Source organism: Ranitomeya variabilis, chromosome 2 (assembly GCF_051348905.1).
Source record: "Ranitomeya variabilis isolate aRanVar5 chromosome 2, aRanVar5.hap1, whole genome shotgun sequence".
Classification (NCBI taxonomy): domain Eukaryota; kingdom Metazoa; phylum Chordata; class Amphibia; order Anura; family Dendrobatidae; genus Ranitomeya; species Ranitomeya variabilis.
In genome coordinates this window covers 775,526,620-775,544,631 of record NC_135233.1, presented here as the reverse complement: position 1 = coordinate 775,544,631, position 18,012 = coordinate 775,526,620, and the positions used below count along the sequence as shown (strand labels likewise).

Sequence of the window (18,012 nt, the reverse complement as noted above, 5' to 3'; positions counted from 1 at the left end):
TGTATGTGGTCAGGGTCGGACTAGTGACCTCCGCAGGGCTCTGTATGTGGCTCTGTATGTGGTCAGGGTCGGACTAGTGACCTCCGCAGGGCTCTGTATGTGGCTCTGTATGTGGTCAGGGTCGGACTAGTGACCTCCGCAGGGCTCTGTATGTGGCACCGTGTGGGGTCAGGGTCGGACCAGTGACCTCCGCAGGGCTCTGTATGTGGCTCCGTGTGGGGTCAGGGTCGGACCAGTGACCTCCGCAGGGCTCTGTATGTGGCACCGTGTGTGGTCAGGGTCGGACCAGTGACCTCCGCAGGGCTCTGTATGTGGCACCGTGTGGGGTCAGGGTCGGACCAGTGACCTCCGCAGGGCTCTGTATGTGGCTCTGTGTGCGGTCAGGGTCGGACCAGTGACCTCCGCAGGGCTCTGTGTGCGGTCAGGGTCGGACCAGTGACCTCCGCAGGGCTCTGTATGTGGCTCTGTGTGCGGTCAGGGTCGGACCAGTGACCTCTGCAGCGCTCTGTATGTGGCTCCGTGTGCGGTCAGGGTCGGACCAGTGACCTCCGCAGGGCTCTGTATGTGGCACCGTGTGTGGTCAGGGTCGGACCAGTGACCTCCGCAGGGCTCTGTATGTGGCACCGTGTGGGGTCAGGGTCGGACCAGTGACCTCCGCAGGGCTCTGTATGTGGCTCTGTGTGCGGTCAGGGTCGGACCAGTGACCTCCGCAGGGCTCTGTGTGCGGTCAGGGTCGGACCAGTGACCTCCGCGGGGCTCTGTATGTGGCTCTGTGTGCGGTCAGGGTCGGACCAGTGACCTCTGCAGCGCTCTGTATGTGGCTCCGTGTGCGGTCAGGGTCGGACCAGTGACCTCCTGAGGGCACACGGAGCCCTGCGGGTCGGACCAGTGACCTCCGCAGGGCTCTATGTGGCACCGTGTGGGGTAAGGGTCGGACCAGTGACCTCCGCAGGGCTCTGTATGTGGTCAGGGTCGGACCAGTGACCTCCGCAGGGCTCTGTATGTGGTCAGGGTCAGACCAGTGACCTCCGCAGGGCTCTGTATGTGGCTCCGTGTGCTGCCAGGGTCGGACCAGTGACCTCCACAGGGATCTGTATGTGGCACCGTGTGGGGTAAGGGTCGGACCAGTGACCTCCGCAGGGCTCTGTATGTGGTCAGGGTCAGACCAGTGACCTCCGCAGGGCTCTGTATGTGGCTCCGTGTGCTGTCAGGGTCGGACCAGTGACCTCCGCAGGGCTCTGTATGTGGTCAGGGTCGGACCAGTGACCTCCGCAGGGCTCTGTATGTGGTCAGGGTCAGACCAGTGACCTCCGCAGGGCTCTGTATGTGGCTCCGTGTGCTGTCAGGGTCGGACCAGTGACCTCCGCAGGGCTCTGTATGTGGCCAGGGTCGGACCAGTGACCTCCGCAGGGCTCTGTATATGGCCAGGGTCGGACCAGTGACCTCCGCAGGGCTCTGTATGTGGCACCGTGTGCGGTCAGGGTCGGACCAGTGACCTCCGCAGGGCTCTGTATGTGGCACCATGTGGGGTCAGGGTCGGACCAGTGACCTCCGCAGGGCTCTGTATGTGGTCAGGGTCGGACCAGTGACCTCCGCAGGGCTCTGTATGTGGCTCCGTGTGCAGTCAGGGTCGGACCAGTGACCTCCGCAGGGCTCTGTATGTGGTCAGGGTCGGACCAGTGACCTCCGCAGGGCTCTGTATGTGGCTCCGTGTGCAGTCAGGGTCGGACCAGTGACCTCCGCAGGGCTCTGTATGTGGTCAGGGTCGGACCAGTGACCTCCGCAGGGCTCTGTATGTGGCTCTGTGTGCGGTCAGGGTCGGACCAGTGACCTCCGCAGTGCTCTGTGTGCGGTCAGGGTCGGACCAGTGACCTCCGCAGGGCTCTGTATGTGGCTCTGTGTGCGGTCAGGGTCGGACCAGTGACCTCTGCAGCGCTCTGTATGTGGCTCCGTGTGCGGTCAGGGTCGGACCAGTGACCTCTGCAGGGCTCCGTGTGCCCTCAGGGTCGGACCAGTAACCTCCGCAGGGCTCTGTATGTGGCTCTGTGTGCGGTCAGGGTCGGACCAGTGACCTCCGCAGGGCTCTGTATGTGGCTCTGTGTGCGGTCAGGGTCGGACCAGTGACCTCCTGAGGGCACACGGAGCCCTGCGGGTCGGACCAGTGACCTCCGCAGGGCTCTATGTGGCACCGTGTGGGGTAAGGGTCGGACCAGTGACCTCCGCAGGGCTCTGTATGTGGTCAGGGTCGGACCAGTGACCTCCGCAGGGCTCTGTATGTGGTCAGGGTCGGACCAGTGACCTCCGCAGGGCTCTGTATGTGGTCAGGGTCAGACCAGTGACCTCCGCAGGGCTCTGAATGTGGCTCCGTGTGCTGCCAGGGTCGGACCAGTGACCTCCACAGGGATCTGTATGTGGCACCGTGTGGGGTAAGGGTCGGACCAGTGACCTCCGCAGGGCTCTGTATGTGGTCAGGGTCAGACCAGTGACCTCCGCAGGGCTCTGTATGTGGCTCCGTGTGCTGTCAGGGTCGGACCAGTGACCTCCGCAGGGCTCTGTATGTGGTCAGGGTCGGACCAGTGACCTCCGCAGGGCTCTGTATGTGGTCAGGGTCAGACCAGTGACCTCCGCAGGGCTCTGTATGTGGCTCCGTGTGCTGTCAGGGTCGGACCAGTGACCTCCGCAGGGCTCTGTATGTGGCTCTGTGTGCGGTCAGGGTCGGACCAGTGACCTCCGCAGGGCTCTGTATGTGGCTCTGTGTGCGGTCAGGGTCGGACCAGTGACCTCTGCAGCGCTCTGTATGTGGCTCCGTGTGCGGTCAGGGTCGGACCAGTGACCTCTGCAGGGCTCCGTGTGCCCTCAGGGTCGGACCAGTAACCTCCGCAGGGCTCTGTATGTGGCTCTGTGTGCGGTCAGGGTCGGACCAGTGACCTCCGCAGGGCTCTGTATGTGGCTCTGTGTGCGGTCAGGGTCGGACCAGTGACCTCTGCAGCGCTCTGTATGTGGCTCTGTGTGCGGTCAGGGTCGGACCAGTGACCTCTGCAGCGCTCTGTATGTGGCTCCGTGTGCGGTCAGGGTCGGACCAGTGACCTCTGCAGGGCTCCGTGTGCCCTCAGGGTCGGACCAGTGACCTCCGCAGGGCTCTGTATGTGGCTCTGTGTGCGGTCAGGGTCGGACCAGTGACCTCCTGAGGGCACACGGAGCCCTGCGGGTCGGACCAGTGACCTCCGCAGGGCTCTATGTGGCACCGTGTGGGGTAAGGGTCGGACCAGTGACCTCCGCAGGGCTCTGTATGTGGTCAGGGTCGGACCAGTGACCTCCGCAGGGCTCTGTATGTGGTCAGGGTCGGACCAGTGACCTCCGCAGGGCTCTGTATGTGGTCGGGGTCGGACCAGTGACCTCCGCAGGGCTCTGTATGTGGCACCGTGTGCGGTCAGGGTCGGACCATTGACCTCCGCAGGGCTCTGTATGTGGTCAGGGTCAGACCAGTGACCTCCGCAGGGCTCTGTATGTGGCTCCGTGTGCTGTCAGGGTCGGACCAGTGACCTCCGCAGGGCTCTGTATGTGGTCGGGGTCGGACCAGTGACCTCCGCAGGGCTCTGTATGTGGTCGGGGTCAGACCAGTGACCTCCGCAGGGCTCTGTATGTGGCTCCGTGTGCTGTCAGGGTCGGACCAGTGACCTCCGCAGGGCTCTGTATGTGGCCAGGGTCGGACCAGTGACCTCCGCAGGGCTCTGTATGTGGCACCGTGTGCGGTCAGGGTCGGACCAGTGACCTCCGCAGGGCTCTGTATGTGGCACCATGTGGGGTCAGGGTCGGACCAGTGACCTCCGCAGGGCTCTGTATGTGGCTCCGTGTGCGGTCAGGGTCGGACCAGTGACCTCTGCAGGGCTCCGTGTGCCCTCAGGGTCGGACCAGTGACCTCCGCAGGGCTCTGTATGTGGCTCTGTGTGCGGTCAGGGTCGGACCAGTGACCTCTGCAGCGCTCTGTATGTGGCTCCGTGTGCGGTCAGGGTCGGACCAGTGACCTCCTGAGGGCACACGGAGCCCTGCGGGTCGGACCAGTGACCTCCGCAGGGCTCTATGTGGCACCGTGTGGGGTAAGGGTCGGACCAGTGACCTCCGCAGGGCTCTGTATGTGGTCAGGGTCGGACCAGTGACCTCCGCAGGGCTCTGTATGTGGTCAGGGTCGGACCAGTGACCTCCGCAGGGCTCTGTATGTGGTCAGGGTCAGACCAGTGACCTCCGCAGGGCTCTGTATGTGGCTCCGTGTGCTGCCAGGGTCGGACCAGTGACCTCCACAGGGATCTGTATGTGGCACCGTGTGGGGTAAGGGTCGGACCAGTGACCTCCGCAGGGCTCTGTATGTGGTCAGGGTCAGACCAGTGACCTCCGCAGGGCTCTGTATGTGGCTCCGTGTGCTGTCAGGGTCGGACCAGTGACCTCCGCAGGGCTCTGTATGTGGTCAGGGTCAGACCAGTGACCTCCGCAGGGCTCTGTATGTGGCTCCGTGTGCTGTCAGGGTCGGACCAGTGACCTCCGCAGGGCTCTGTATGTGGCACCGTGTGGGGTAAGGGTCGGACCAGTGACCTCCGCAGGGCTCTGTATGTGGTCAGGGTCAGACCAGTGACCTCCGCAGGGCTCTGTATGTGGCTCCGTGTGCTGTCAGGGTCGGACCAGTGACCTCCGCAGGGCTCTGTATGTGGTCAGGGTCAGACCAGTGACCTCCGCAGGGCTCTGTATGTGGCTCCGTGTGCTGTCAGGGTCGGACCAGTGACCTCCGCAGGGCTCTGTATGTGGCACCGTGTGGGGTCAGGGTTGGACCAGTGACCTCCGCAGGGCTCTGTATGTGGCACCGTGTGGGGTAAGGGTCGGACCAGTGACCTCCGCAGGGCTCTGTATGTGGTCAGGGTCGGACCAGTGACCTCCGCAGGGCTCTGTATGTGGTCAGGGTCGGACCAGTGACCTCCGCAGGGCTCTGTATGTGGTCAGGGTCGGACCAGTGACCTCCGCAGGGCTCTGTATGTGGTCAGGGTCGGACCAGTGACCTCCGCAGGGCTCTGTATGTGGTCAGGGTCGGACCAGTGACCTCCGCAGGGCTCTGTATGTGGTCAGGGTCGGACCAGTGACCTCCGCAGGGCTCTGTATGTGGTCAGGGTCGGACCAGTGACCTCCGCAGGGCTCTGTATGTGGTCAGGGTCGGACCAGTGACCTCCGCAGGGCTCTGTATGTGGTCAGGGTCGGACCAGTGACCTCCGCAGGGCTCTGTATGTGGTCAGGGTCGGACCAGTGACCTCCGCAGGGCTCTGTATGTGGTCAGGGTCGGACCAGTGACCTCCGCAGGGCTCTGTATGTGGTCAGGGTCGGACCAGTGACCTCCGCAGGGCTCTGTATGTGGTCAGGGTCGGACCAGTGACCTCCGCAGGGCTCTGTATGTGGTCAGGGTCGGACCAGTGACCTCCGCAGGGCTCTGTATGTGGCTCCGTGTGCTGTCAGGGTCGGACCAGTGACCTCCACAGGGCTCTGTATGTGGCACAGTGTGGGGTAAGGGTCGGACCAGTGACCTCCGCAGGGCTCTGTATGTGGTCAGGGTCAGACCAGTGACCTCCGCAGGGCTCTGTATGTGGCTCCGTGTGCTGTCAGGGTCGGACCAGTGACCTCCGCAGGGCTCTGTATGTGGTCAGGGTCAGACCAGTGACCTCCGCAGGGCTCTGTATGTGGCTCCGTGTGCTGTCAGGGTTGGACCAGTGACCTCCGCAGGGCTCTGTATGTGGCACCGTGTGGGGTCAGGGTTGGACCAGTGACCTCCGCAGGGCTCTGTATGTGGCACCGTGTGGGGTCAGGGTTGGACCAGTGACCTCCGCAGGGCTCTGTATGTGGCACCGTGTGGGGTCAGGGTTGGACCAGTGACCTCCGCAGGGCTCTGTATGTGGCTCCGCGTGTGGTCAGGGTCGGACCAGTGACCTCCGCAGGGCTCTGTATGTGGCATCGTGTGGGGTCAGGGTTGGACCAGTGACCTCCGCAGGGCTCTGTATGTGGCACCGTGTGGGGTCAGGGTCGGACCAGTGACCTCCGCAGGGCTCTGTATGTGGCACCGTGTGTGGTCAGGGTCGGACCAGTGACCTCCGCAGGGCTCTGTATGTGGCTCCGTGTGTGGTCAGGGTCGGACCAGTGACCTCCGCAGGGCTCTGTATGTGGCTTCGTGTGCTGTCAGGGTCGGACCAGTGACCTCCGCAGGGCTCTGTATGTGGCTTCGTGTGCTGTCAGGGTCGGGCCAGTGACCTCCGCAGGGCTCTGTGTGCGGTCAGGGTCGGGCCAGTGACCTCCGCAGGGCTCTGTGTATGGTCAGGGTCGGGCCAGTGACCTCCGCAGGGCTCTGTGTATGGTCAGGGTCGGGCCAGTGACCTCCGCAGGGCTCTGTGTATGGTCAGGGTCGGGCCAGTGACCTCCGCAGGGCTCTGTGTATGGTCAGGGTCGGGCCAGTGACCTCCGCAGGGCTCTGTGTATGGTCAGGGTCGGGCCAGTGACCTCCGCAGGGCTCTGTGTATGGTCAGGGTCGGGCCAGTGACCTCCGCAGGGCTCTGTGTATGGTCAGGGTCGGGCCAGTGACCTCCGCAGGGCTCTGTGTATGGTCAGGGTCGGGCCAGTGACCTCCGCAGGGCTCTGTGTATGGTCAGGGTCGGGCCAGTGACCTCCGCAGGGCTCTGTGTATGGTCAGGGTCGGGCCAGTGACCTCCTCGTGTTTGTATGTGGCTCCGTGTGCGGTCAGGGTTGGACCAGTGACCTCCGCAGGGCTTGGTGTATGGTCAGGGTCGGACCAGTGACATCTGCAGAATAGAATAGTCTATTCTTCTGTACTCAACTCTGCCTGACTGATAATGTTCTGCCATCTATATCAGTATAGCCGCCTGTGTTTGGTTTAGCATCATTTCTTGCAGAGCACAACTGTCCTGCTCTTATCTCTACCTGCACAACGGAGTTTGTAATAACTAAGGTACAGGAGAGCTGAGACACATGTAGGACTGATCTGTATTTGATGCCTGCTGATGATTAATTGGTGATGTAAAATTGCAAATACAGCTCTGTTGATGTATATAGCAGAAGATAATCGTCTGCCATATGCATCAACAGTGCAGCATATACAGTTTTGCATCACTGATCTGTCTGTTGTAAGCATTAAACAAATTGCCTTTCTGCACGTCTCAGCCTTGCAGTGTTTTATTATAAACTCCACTTGTGTAGGCAGTACGGAATAGAGAACAGAACAGTTGATCTCTGTTGGAAATCGGCTAACAGATCAGTTATGTGACAATACAAATGCAGCTATAATGGTGTACAGTGAAGGAAATAATTATTTGATCCCTTGCTGATATTTATTTATTTTACTCATTTATAAAGCGCCATTAATTCCACCGCGCTTTACATACAGTATTGGCACTGTGAAAGAGGCCTTAGCTCACCTTCGATTTTGGGGGTGACAGGTTCCCTTTAATGGTTGGTAGGGGATCAAATACTTATTTCTCACTGCAAAATGCAAATTTATATCATTTATACAATGTGATTTTCTGGATTTTATTTTTGATATTCTATCTCTCAATGTTAAAATGAACCTACCCTTAAAATTATAGACTGTTCATGTCTTCATCGCTGTAGATAGATAAAATCAGGCTGTCAGGGTTGTGTATGGGACCATAGAGAATTTTATAGATTAGCTTGTTGAAATGCTAAATGTATGTGGTATTTTCATCTGAGCTGACTCATTCATCAGTACGAATTTGAGTCATCAACTCAGGGAAATGGGGATTGTTTGGAGCCCCCACATGAGGGAGGGGACTGCAAGACTGAGAAGGTGCAGGGTGTCGCTGGGAAATGTAGTTTTAGTAGTCTGAAATGGACTGCCTATTCAGTTATGTGAAGCTGGATGCACATATTGGCACAAAAGATGAAGAAAAAATACTAGTTACAAGAGAGAATCTTTATGTGGGCTTTAGTCTGCATATTAACCATAAGTACACATTTACTGTGCTTTGTGGAAATTATTGTGATTGTAGGAATAGCCTTTTAATTTGCGGTTAACTCAGCTGGTGTGAGGAGACTAGCTGCTATCATGTTTCTCAAGCACAGCACGCAAACAAATTCCTGCACTTCATCCCTTAGCACATCGAAGCATGAAGGAAATTGTACAGTAGCACTGAGCAGTGTAGATGTGAATCCAGCTTTGGGTGAGATAAGACTTGTTAGAAAGCTCAGCACAATCTTTGTGTCTCCCTTCTATGAAAATGCAGGTCATAGAAAGTTCAATAAAATGATACCATGATATTTATAATCCGATGAATTATCCAGGAGAAATCCATGTTTTTCTTTATATGTAATGAGCTGTTAAAATGACACAGAGCTCACGGAAAGGGGTCATTACCAGCATGAGACATGTAATAGCTGTCAGTCTGCTCTCCTGATCTTAATGCAGAACTGTGCATGATTACAAAGTGCCTGGAGCAGAGCAGACGTAAGTGTGATTACATATACTTCTGTAGCTTTCAGCACTTACAGCACTGTTGGAGGTGTTTAATGAGAGAAAGCACACGTGAGATCAGAGCAAAGACTCCTAAAGTTCTGCTGTACTCCCCTCTCCCCAAACTGGCTGCCTGCGAGATGGAAGCAGAAGGTGTTGGTTATAGTCCGGCATTGCTATGCAGCGTAGCCGACAGCATTATGAGAGGAGAATTGCAGATGTGTTTGTATTGAGTAGTCTGTCAGTCATTACATGTCTCACACTAACAGAGGCAGTTTCTCAGGGAGAGCTTTGTATTTTTCTTCTTGTGTATATCTATAAATCAATGAGGATGTCATCCACTGTAGGAATATATTGGAATCTCCTATGTCCTGTTTTTTTTTTTTTTCAGGAATCCATTATGACCACATCATCAGTTTCCAAGGTAAATCCCTTTTTGCTTTTTGAAGACATGTTTTTGGATTTGGCGTTGGCTGCTTTGGAGAGGATTCGTTAACGGGTGTAAAGTGGGCAGTTTATTGCTCTTATCTCATTCCCTTGAGTATTCAGTTTTGTTTGTTTTTTTGTATTTTTTTTATAAACCATACAGTTGCAGTGATATGGGACTTTTTTGTGCTCTTTACCAAAAAGACGGCGCTCGTAGGGTAATACTGTAAAAATGCGCCCCTAGAGAATTCCGTGAGCACCACCCCCTTGGTAAAGACCATAAAAATGAACACTAAATAAAAAGGCCCATATCTCTGGAACTGTATGGCAGATTTAGAGAGAAACTGACCCCTTCTCCCAAAGCAACGCGGCTCCCAGCTAGAAAATAGACCAAGGTGATGGCCATGTAACAAGACAACTCGGACAGCAACCTGCACACGCACTAGTTTCCTGACTGTACAGGACTTATGCATGATTGGTATTTAGTTGCCTTTCTACCAAGGATTCATCTGCACTTACCTAGCGTTTGGGCGTCCAAAAAACTTGTTTGTGCTTCAATAGATATGGCTGATGGGCATGTTGCCATCACATGATCCTCCATCTTGTGTTCCATTGTGCTAATGTGGTGGCTTCACTTTTTGGCTTGTGCTTGATATCGTTTTCTCTCTTGGCATGTCATCGATAGGGCTCACTTAAATAGTTAAGCCAGCCCCCTTACTTATTATGACCAAGGCATTGGCAGATAAGTTAGTTCCATTATCTTTGAAAAAATGATTTGGTCCCTTTTACACAATCAAGACTGACGTTCTAATGCAGAAAATTGTCTCCTGAGTATACCATAGACCAGAAGTGGAGCTGTCATATAGTTGATTAGAAACACTTTTAAGTATACTTTTTGAATGGAATATGTCACCAGGTTTTTGTTATGTAATCTGAGAGCATCATAATGCAGGAGCAGAGACCCTGATTACAGTAATGTCACTTACTGGGATAGGTTTTGCTGTTTCAATATAATCAGAGCTTTATCAACGGATTTTATCACTTGAGGACAACTGGCCCTGTGCATCCTAGTCCACTCACACCCCCAGCACTGATTAGCAGCCCTGCCACTATACAATGTACACAGAAAACTGTGGTGTGCACGGCGTTATACACAGCTCCACAACTAAGCTCTGTGAGATCTACAGAAATTATAACTACTGCACCCAGTAAACCAAGTGGTGCATCACTGGAATTGTGCTCTCTGCCCCTACATCATAGTACTGTCAGATTCCATGGCAAAAAAAGTATATAAATACGTGTGTTGTCTTCCCAAGTTTCCAGTGCCACTCCCTGGTTCTGCTCTCACTCACTCCATGACAAATACCTCCTTGTGATATGAGCTGCGCATTTCTTTTCTAATTTTCAGGGCTGCTTCGTATTCAAACCTAGTGCAAAGAAGAAGAAGCGTTGTCTCACAGCAGGTGTGTATGTGGTGCTGTTAGAGGGAGGGATCTGTAACCTGAAATCTCGTCCTGCAAACGCCAGCATTTTCATTAAAGGGAATCTGTCCACATGTTTTACTACGCTTTCTGAGAGCAGCATGATGTAGGGGCAGAGCCCTGATTCCAGCAGTGTCTGAGCTTTCACAGTTTTGATAAAATCACTGTTTTGTCTGCTGCAGATCAGCCGGTTCTCTGTATGCAGAGTCCTATATAACCCCACCCACATCACTGACTGTCAGCTTTCTGCCTATGCACAGTGTACACAGAAAGCAGCCAATCAGTGGTGGGCTTATGCAGAGGTTATGAATATGAAGGACTACATGCATCAGGTTTACTAGTCCTCTAATGATCTTGCTGATAAAAGTGATTTTGTCAAAACTACAGCAAGCAGCCCAGTAAGTGAAAAATCACTGGAATTAAGAGAGATAAACTGGAGAGGAGGCAAAGTGCAAACAGGGTCTTATCTGGGTAATAATCTAGAAGGATATCACACAACTACTTATAAGGCTGCTGCAGAAGCATGAGGAGAAAAATTCATAGAACAGGAGAAACAAATGGATTATTCTGCGCGGCCGGGGAGAATACACAAATTGTCAAAATTGTTTAGGGTCTGGCTGCCATTTATCTGTCTCCGCTCTTATATCAGGTGAAATATCGCCTTTCTGAACATTTATTTTTACAATGCACAATCTTTATTGTTAAATTGCAGGCTATATCGATCCTAAACTTGCTTTTGACTAGTAGTGCCTAAGTTGATTTACATTTTATCATTCTTATGTGAAGGTCTGCTATGCCCCTTTTCCCTGTAATTTCCTTGGAGGTCCTTTTTTCATTTTTCTGTCTTTTATATTCAATATCTTTGAATTTTATCGTTAATATTTAATAAAGAATTCTTTTAATTTTTATAATTCCACTCTTTTGGTCACTTTTTACTGTCATGAGTACCTCATGCAGTTTTTGTCCAATTTATTATATATTTTAGGATTAGGTACGTTTTGTAGCGACTCCGACCCCACAGCACTGCCTCACTACTGAGCATGTGCATAAAGTGCAGCACAGATTCATCTCCACTGAAAGCCCCGATCCTTAGATCAGCAATAGAAAATACATGTAAGCTATGTTCATTAAAAAAAAAAAAAAAAATTATGCAAATTTTCAGCTGCGTTTCACAATACCAGCAAATTCTGAGATTTCAGAAATCTCATGGGTACACAGTATTGTTTTTTTCTTGACTTTATCAAATAGCTGTGTTTTTGCAAAATGCAGCATGTTGCTACTTTCAGCGTTTTTCACCCATTAAAACAAATGTGTAGTGTAAAAACCGCTGCAAAAAACACAGGTATTGCTGAATTTTTGGTACCAAAACCTGATGAAGTTGAATCAGAATTTTTTTTTTTTTTATGTGCTAAACTTTATCAGCATGCACAGGAGACAAATGGTCCCTGACAAAAACACAGCACTAAAAAATGCAGCAATACCGGCTTTTTGTAAGCGGCTTAAACGCATCTTTAAAAAAAAAAAAAAAAAAACTGCAAAAGCGCACTGTGTGAACATAGCCTTAAAGAACATTTTATAACTTTCCCAGATTCTTATGAAAACATTTACAGCACATTTTGCATTGTACTGCTGTACCCAATTTCTTATATATTTTAGGACTCTGTCCATTTTATTCCGGCCCTGGTAACACAAAATAATCCTGTCCCATAATTCACATTGTCTACCAGCCATAAGTTGTCAGGAGCATATATGGAAATCTTGGCGTTGACTTGCCTCTCTTATTTCCAGCCGACTACTTTATTGACAGTCTTAAGAGCTCTGAAGATGGCCGGGTGCGTTTTGAGAGCTGCCAGTTACTATGGCAGCAGATGAAGTCCCAGACGGAGGTCAGTGGAATCCAGTGGAAGTGGAGGGGTAGTAGATGACTTGTTCATCAGTGGTTGATTTACTCTGAAAGATACCGTTATTCACTAATCTAACCTTGTCAGTAATTTACATAATTCCTCCAGTTCCAAGACCGCAGCACCAAATGGCCTATATGTGTCCTGAAGACTGCAGGAACGAAAATGCATGCGCTCTCTAATGTTCCTGAAAATACCAGGGGGCGGATTGTTCTGTTTTAGGGCTCATTTAGGCTACGTTCACATTAGCGGCGGGCGCCGCAGCGGCGCCGCATGCGTCATGCGCCCCTATATTTAACATGGGGGCGCATGGACATGCGTCGCACTTGCGTTTTGCGCCGCATGCGTCGCTGCGGCGCCCGCATCCGGGCGCAGAGGACGCAGCAAGTTGCATTTTTGCTGCGTCCAAAATCAATTAAAAAAAGGACGCATGCGGCGCAAAACGCAGCGTTGTGCATGCGTTTTGCTGCGTTTTTGTTTGCGTTGTGCGCTGCGGCGCTGACGCTGCGGCGCACAACGCAAATGTGAACGTAGCCTTAGAGGTCTGTTTTCACATACAAGTTTTTTTTTTTTCACGTATAGAAATTGTACTTGTTAGAACCTATTCTCATGTTTGTGTATTTTCGCGGCGTGAGTGGTCTGCACCAAAATGCCGAGACTTGTCTGATTTGGATCCGAGGCTTTCATAAAGCTTGCAAATGCAAGTCTATGGGTATGTGAAGTAGTCCGATAACACGAATGTGCCAACCATTTGCAGTCCATTTTTCATTGACTGTTGGCTAGTAGAAGCTTGAGAACCTTCCACCATTTTTTTTTTTTTTTTTCTGCCTACGAAAAAAACTGATGAAACGCTGATAGTGACAGCCTGACGCCCTGACCAAACTATGATGATCAGCAATCTGTTTTTTCCCTACAAGAAAAATCAGTCTGAATGATCCCCCTTACCGTTGTGTGCGTCATGGGATTACTAGTTTGTGACCATGCATCATAGCACCAATGATTAAAGATTCTTTCAAGTAAAATAACTTTCCTTTATCAAACAGATTGGTTAATCCGAAGTTACTAGTTCCAGAAAAATCTATTACATTGTACAGTGATAGCCAAAAGTGCTCGGCGTTTACCACAATTTGTGTTTGTTTGTCCACTCACTTTTTGAGGGCTGATCCCAGGTTCTCAATGGTAGCGCTCCACCTTTATTCACTGGACAATCAGTTTTCCAGATGTCCCAAACAGTCTAAAGGGGGCTTTATCAGAGAAAATAAGTTTTTGAGGAAATAACAAAATTTCACTGCAAAGAGCATGGGTAAAGTTTAGTGATGAGCGAGTATACTCGTTGCTCGAGATTTCCCTAGCATGCTCAGGGAGTCTCCGAGTATTTTTTAGTGCTCGGAGATTTAGTTTTTCTTGCCGCAGCTGAATGATTTACATCTGTTAGCCAGCATAAGTACATGTGGGGGTTTCCTGGTTACTAGGGAATCCCCACATGTAATCAAGCAGGCTAGTAGCTGTAAATCATTCAGCTGCGGTGATGAAAACTAAATCTCCGAGCACTAAAAATACTCGGAGGACCCCGAGCATGCTTGGGAAATCTCGAGTAACAAGTATATTCGCTCATCACTAGTAAAGTTATTTTCTCTGAGGCCTCCTTCAGACCTTTTGGGACATCTAGAAGAATGATTGTCTGGAGAAGAAAAGGTGACCACTACCATGAATCCTGTGTCATGCCAACAGTTCAGCATCCTGAGACCATTCATGTATGGGGGCTTTTCATCTAAGGGAGTGGGCTCGCACACATTTTTGCTTAAGAACATTGCCATGAATAGAGAATATACTTTAATTATTCTCCCAAGAGCAACGATGCAGGAGCAATGTGGTCATGCACAATGCTATATCCAGCATGATGAAGCACCATGCCACAAAACAAAAGCAATAACTAAGTGGCTCTTTGAACAAAACATTGACATTTTGGGTCCATGGCCAAAAAGCTCAATAGTCTATATAATCGTACTAAGGTTAACAGGCCAGAAACCTAGAAAAACCTTAAACCCAACAATTGTATTTGATCTCTACTAAAATGTAAAAAACAACAAACAGTACACAGTATGATATCGATCTAAATCACTGCTTTCCTTGAATCTGCCTGTCGGCTTAGGTTGGCACCCTAATGTGGATGAGAAATGGCGCCCCTGCTACTTGGCGGGTGGCCCTATGCAGCCCTGGAAATCCATGCAATATACCTTTTAGATAAATAGGAAACAGTCATTCATTCAATGTATAGAGTGTGACAGATCAGATATAGAAGAAAGGAAGGTGAAAAAATAGCTGCGTCCTTAAGGAATGAATCTTGGACTTCATACTGTGCCGTGTGGTAGAATTAGCACATCCTTCTGGAAAGATTACAAAAAAATGTCAAGTATCCAAAGTTTCTATAATGTAAGCCTGGATGTAAAGCAATAAAAGATATATATAGTCCTGACAAAGTGACTGACCTCAGTCTATGCCTAACACTAAATCAGTGTGGTCTTTATAAATATTGTCACTTTATAATATGCAAATTGCCTCTTCTGAGATAAAGAGGACTTAACTCTATAGCGCCACCTGTTGGAAGTAGCAATCAACCCTTTAACGAGTCGTGCAATATGACTTAGGATAAAAGCCAAATCAGTATCTCAATTCGCAGACACGGTGTTTCGGGCTGTTGGCCCTCATCAGTGCGAAGCATGAGAACTGATTTGGCTAGGTGAGAGGCTCTGGACTGGGGGTGTAAGGGGTATCATTTCTCCTTATGGAGAGTGACATACCATCTCTAGCTTGTCAAGGTAAGGAGGCTTATTCGCCGTGCAATGCTCCTCTGGGGAATATAATATGCAAATTGCCTCTTCAGAGAAAAAGAGGACTTAAACTCTATAGTGCCACCTGTTGGAAGTAGCAATCCTACAAGTCATAATCAATCTAGCCAAATCAGTTCTCCCAGGACGATTTCAAGGTATGAGGGACAAATTTCATAAACTCTTATTTCAGCGGTTACAGCAACAAGAACTAAAAGAGCCACCTTGTCAGAATGCAGCATTAGTGCAGCACAAGATGGCTCTTTTAGTTACAAACGCCTGGGGGGGGTGACAGGTTCCCTTTAAGTCTCTCCTGTCTATATATGAAACACAAGCCAATATCTAGACAATAAAAAAGGGGAGCTATGCATGCCAGAAATAATATCAGGAACCCAGCATATTAATAAGGATAAAGTAAGAATGAGTTTACCGTACTTATTCCGTATCAAAACACCTTGACGCGTTTCCCCAACGTGGCTCATCAGGATCATGGTAGTCATTGAAACAAAGAAACATTTTTTTCATTATTTCTCTGTACTTTTAATTTTTTTGCATTTTTTCAGTATATATTTCTGGTAAATGGTGTCATTGAAAACAGCAATTTGTCCTGCAAAATTCATGCCCTTATATCGCTATTTTGGGATACTGAAAAAGGGAAAAATTAAATAAAACTTGAAATCTAAAATGTGCACGTCTGAGTACTGTATGTATGTGTGTGCATGTCTGCGTACTGTATGTGTGCATGTCTGCGTACTGTATGTGTGCATGTCTGCGTACTGTATGTGTGCATGTCTGCGTACTGTATGTGTGCATGTCTGCGTACTGTATGTGTGCATGTCTGCGTACTGTATGTGTGCATGTCTGCGTACTGTATGTGTGCATGTCTGCATACTGTATGTGTGCATGTCTGCGTACTGTGTGTGTGTGTGTGTGTGCGCATGTCTGCGTACTGTGTGTGTGTGTGTGTGCATGTCTGCGTACTGTATGTGTGCATGTCTGCGTACTGTATGTGTGCATGTCTGCGTACTGTATGTGTGCATGTCTGCGTACTGTATGTGTGCATGTCTGCATACTGTATGTGTGCATGTCTGCGTACTGTGTGTGTGTGTGTGTGTGCGCATGTCTGCGTACTGTGTGTGTGTGTGTGTGCATGTCTGCGTACTGTGTGTGTGTGTGCATGTCTGCGTACTGTGTGTGTGTGTGCATGTCTGCTTATTGTATGTTTGCAGGTACCAAACCACTGTGGATAAGAAATCACCAGAGAATCAATGAATGCGGGAATAATTAAAAAATAGGCCTTTATTTATAAGATTGGCAACAATTGCATACAATAAAAAAAGATTTTTTATATAAAATAATACACATTAAAGGTATATATACCTTACTCACGAGGTCAGGGAGTAGAAATGCTCAATAAGAGAGCCCCCAGCACAATATCTCATTTCCAGCTGTGCATATCATAAAAGTGCAAAGGTTCCAGTAAAAGGTGTTTAAAATGTCAAAAGAACCGTGATTTATAAAAATGTATTAAAATTTATGTGCAAAATATAAATTTTTAGCGCTGTGCAAAATGGTGCAAGAAAAGTGCATAATAGCCAGGGATTATATAACCCAATAGAATAGGGTGCCCACACGTGTAGGCCTATACTCAGGCCAAACAATAAGTGACCAATTGCTTATATAGGATAGCACAGCAATATAAATGAAAAAAGTATATTTTATATATATACCTGGGGGGAAATCAAAACCTAAACCAGCGTGCGCCTGACGCGCGTTTCGGATATTTCTCCTTCGTCAGTATTGTGTGTGTGTGTGTGTGTGTGTGTGTGTGTGCATATCTGCCCATGTGAAGGATGAGGGGGAAGGCTAGGCCCTGTGTAGTATATCTATATTTCTCCGCTGTATCTGTGCATCATGAATCGGGTGTGTGGGCCCGCTGAGACTCTTTTGCCCGGGGCCCACAAAAACCTGCAGCCGGCCCTGATAAAATCCATGATGCCATGGCCATGGCCAAGAAACTCCCCAGATCTCCGACTCATTGAGAACCTGTGGTCAATCCTCAAAAAAGGTGGACAAACAAAAGTACAGAAATTGTAAGAACCTCCAAGCACCGATTAGGCAAGAATGGGTTGTCATTAGTCCAGTTTTGGCCCAGAATCTGATATCTAGCCTCCAGGGTGACCTGCTGAAGTCCTGAGAATAAGGATTAACACTGCACATATTCTTTACATGAATGCTAAAAGTGTAAAATTCCACAAAAGATCCATCATTGGTAAATCCTCCCAGCTACAACGCCACTGATTGGCCTGCCACCATTTGCCGCTATGAACTCGTCAGCCAATCTTGGGCTTCAGCAGTGTCCAGCACAGGAGTGCTCAGGCCAGTGATTGGCTGGAGCTGTCATGTGGGTAGACAACATGTGAACCCTGCAGGGAAGGAATCCAAACTTTCTGGGATCATCAGAGAATCCGGGGATTTAGCAGCTGCCTATAGAATTTTTTTTCTTTGTTTATGCTCTTTACTACCTTTAGTCCAGTTTTTCACATAAAACTTCTATAACCAGTATTCTTTACTCAGATCCGAACATCTAAAGTGCTGCAAATTAAAGCAGAAACCAGCCTTCAGCCTCATTTTCTGTTTCAGCAATTGCAGGAGGAGCTGAACAAAAAGCTTTTTGACAGTCTCATCTGCTTTTTGAAGAAATCTCACTCAGATTTTCTGGACCAAAAAAATGATTGGAATTGCAGAGTGCGGTCTAGTGAAATTCCTACCGCTGCCCTCCTACTCGGTATGTCTGTCCTCCTCTTCATATGTGGCTTTTATTCAGAGTTTGCTAGTTAGAGCCTGTGTTCTTTTGGACATAGAAA

At 49.8% G+C, this 18,012-nt stretch overlaps 1 protein-coding gene across 2 annotated transcripts in view; it reads left to right on the top strand.

Moving 5' to 3' along the window:
* The window catches only part of ORC3 (origin recognition complex subunit 3), a 114,015-nt gene that overhangs the window by 960 nt on the left and 95,043 nt on the right, over positions 1–18,012 (top strand). For both annotated transcript variants that reach the window (XM_077289749.1, XM_077289750.1), the window contains exons 2-5: positions 8,901–8,933; positions 10,344–10,398; positions 12,205–12,302; positions 17,789–17,933. In XM_077289749.1, the coding sequence (XP_077145864.1) occupies positions 8,910–8,933; positions 10,344–10,398; positions 12,205–12,302; positions 17,789–17,933 (322 nt within the window). In that variant the 5' untranslated portion in view covers positions 8,901–8,909. The remainder of the gene's footprint in view (positions 1–8,900; positions 8,934–10,343; positions 10,399–12,204; positions 12,303–17,788; positions 17,934–18,012) is intronic.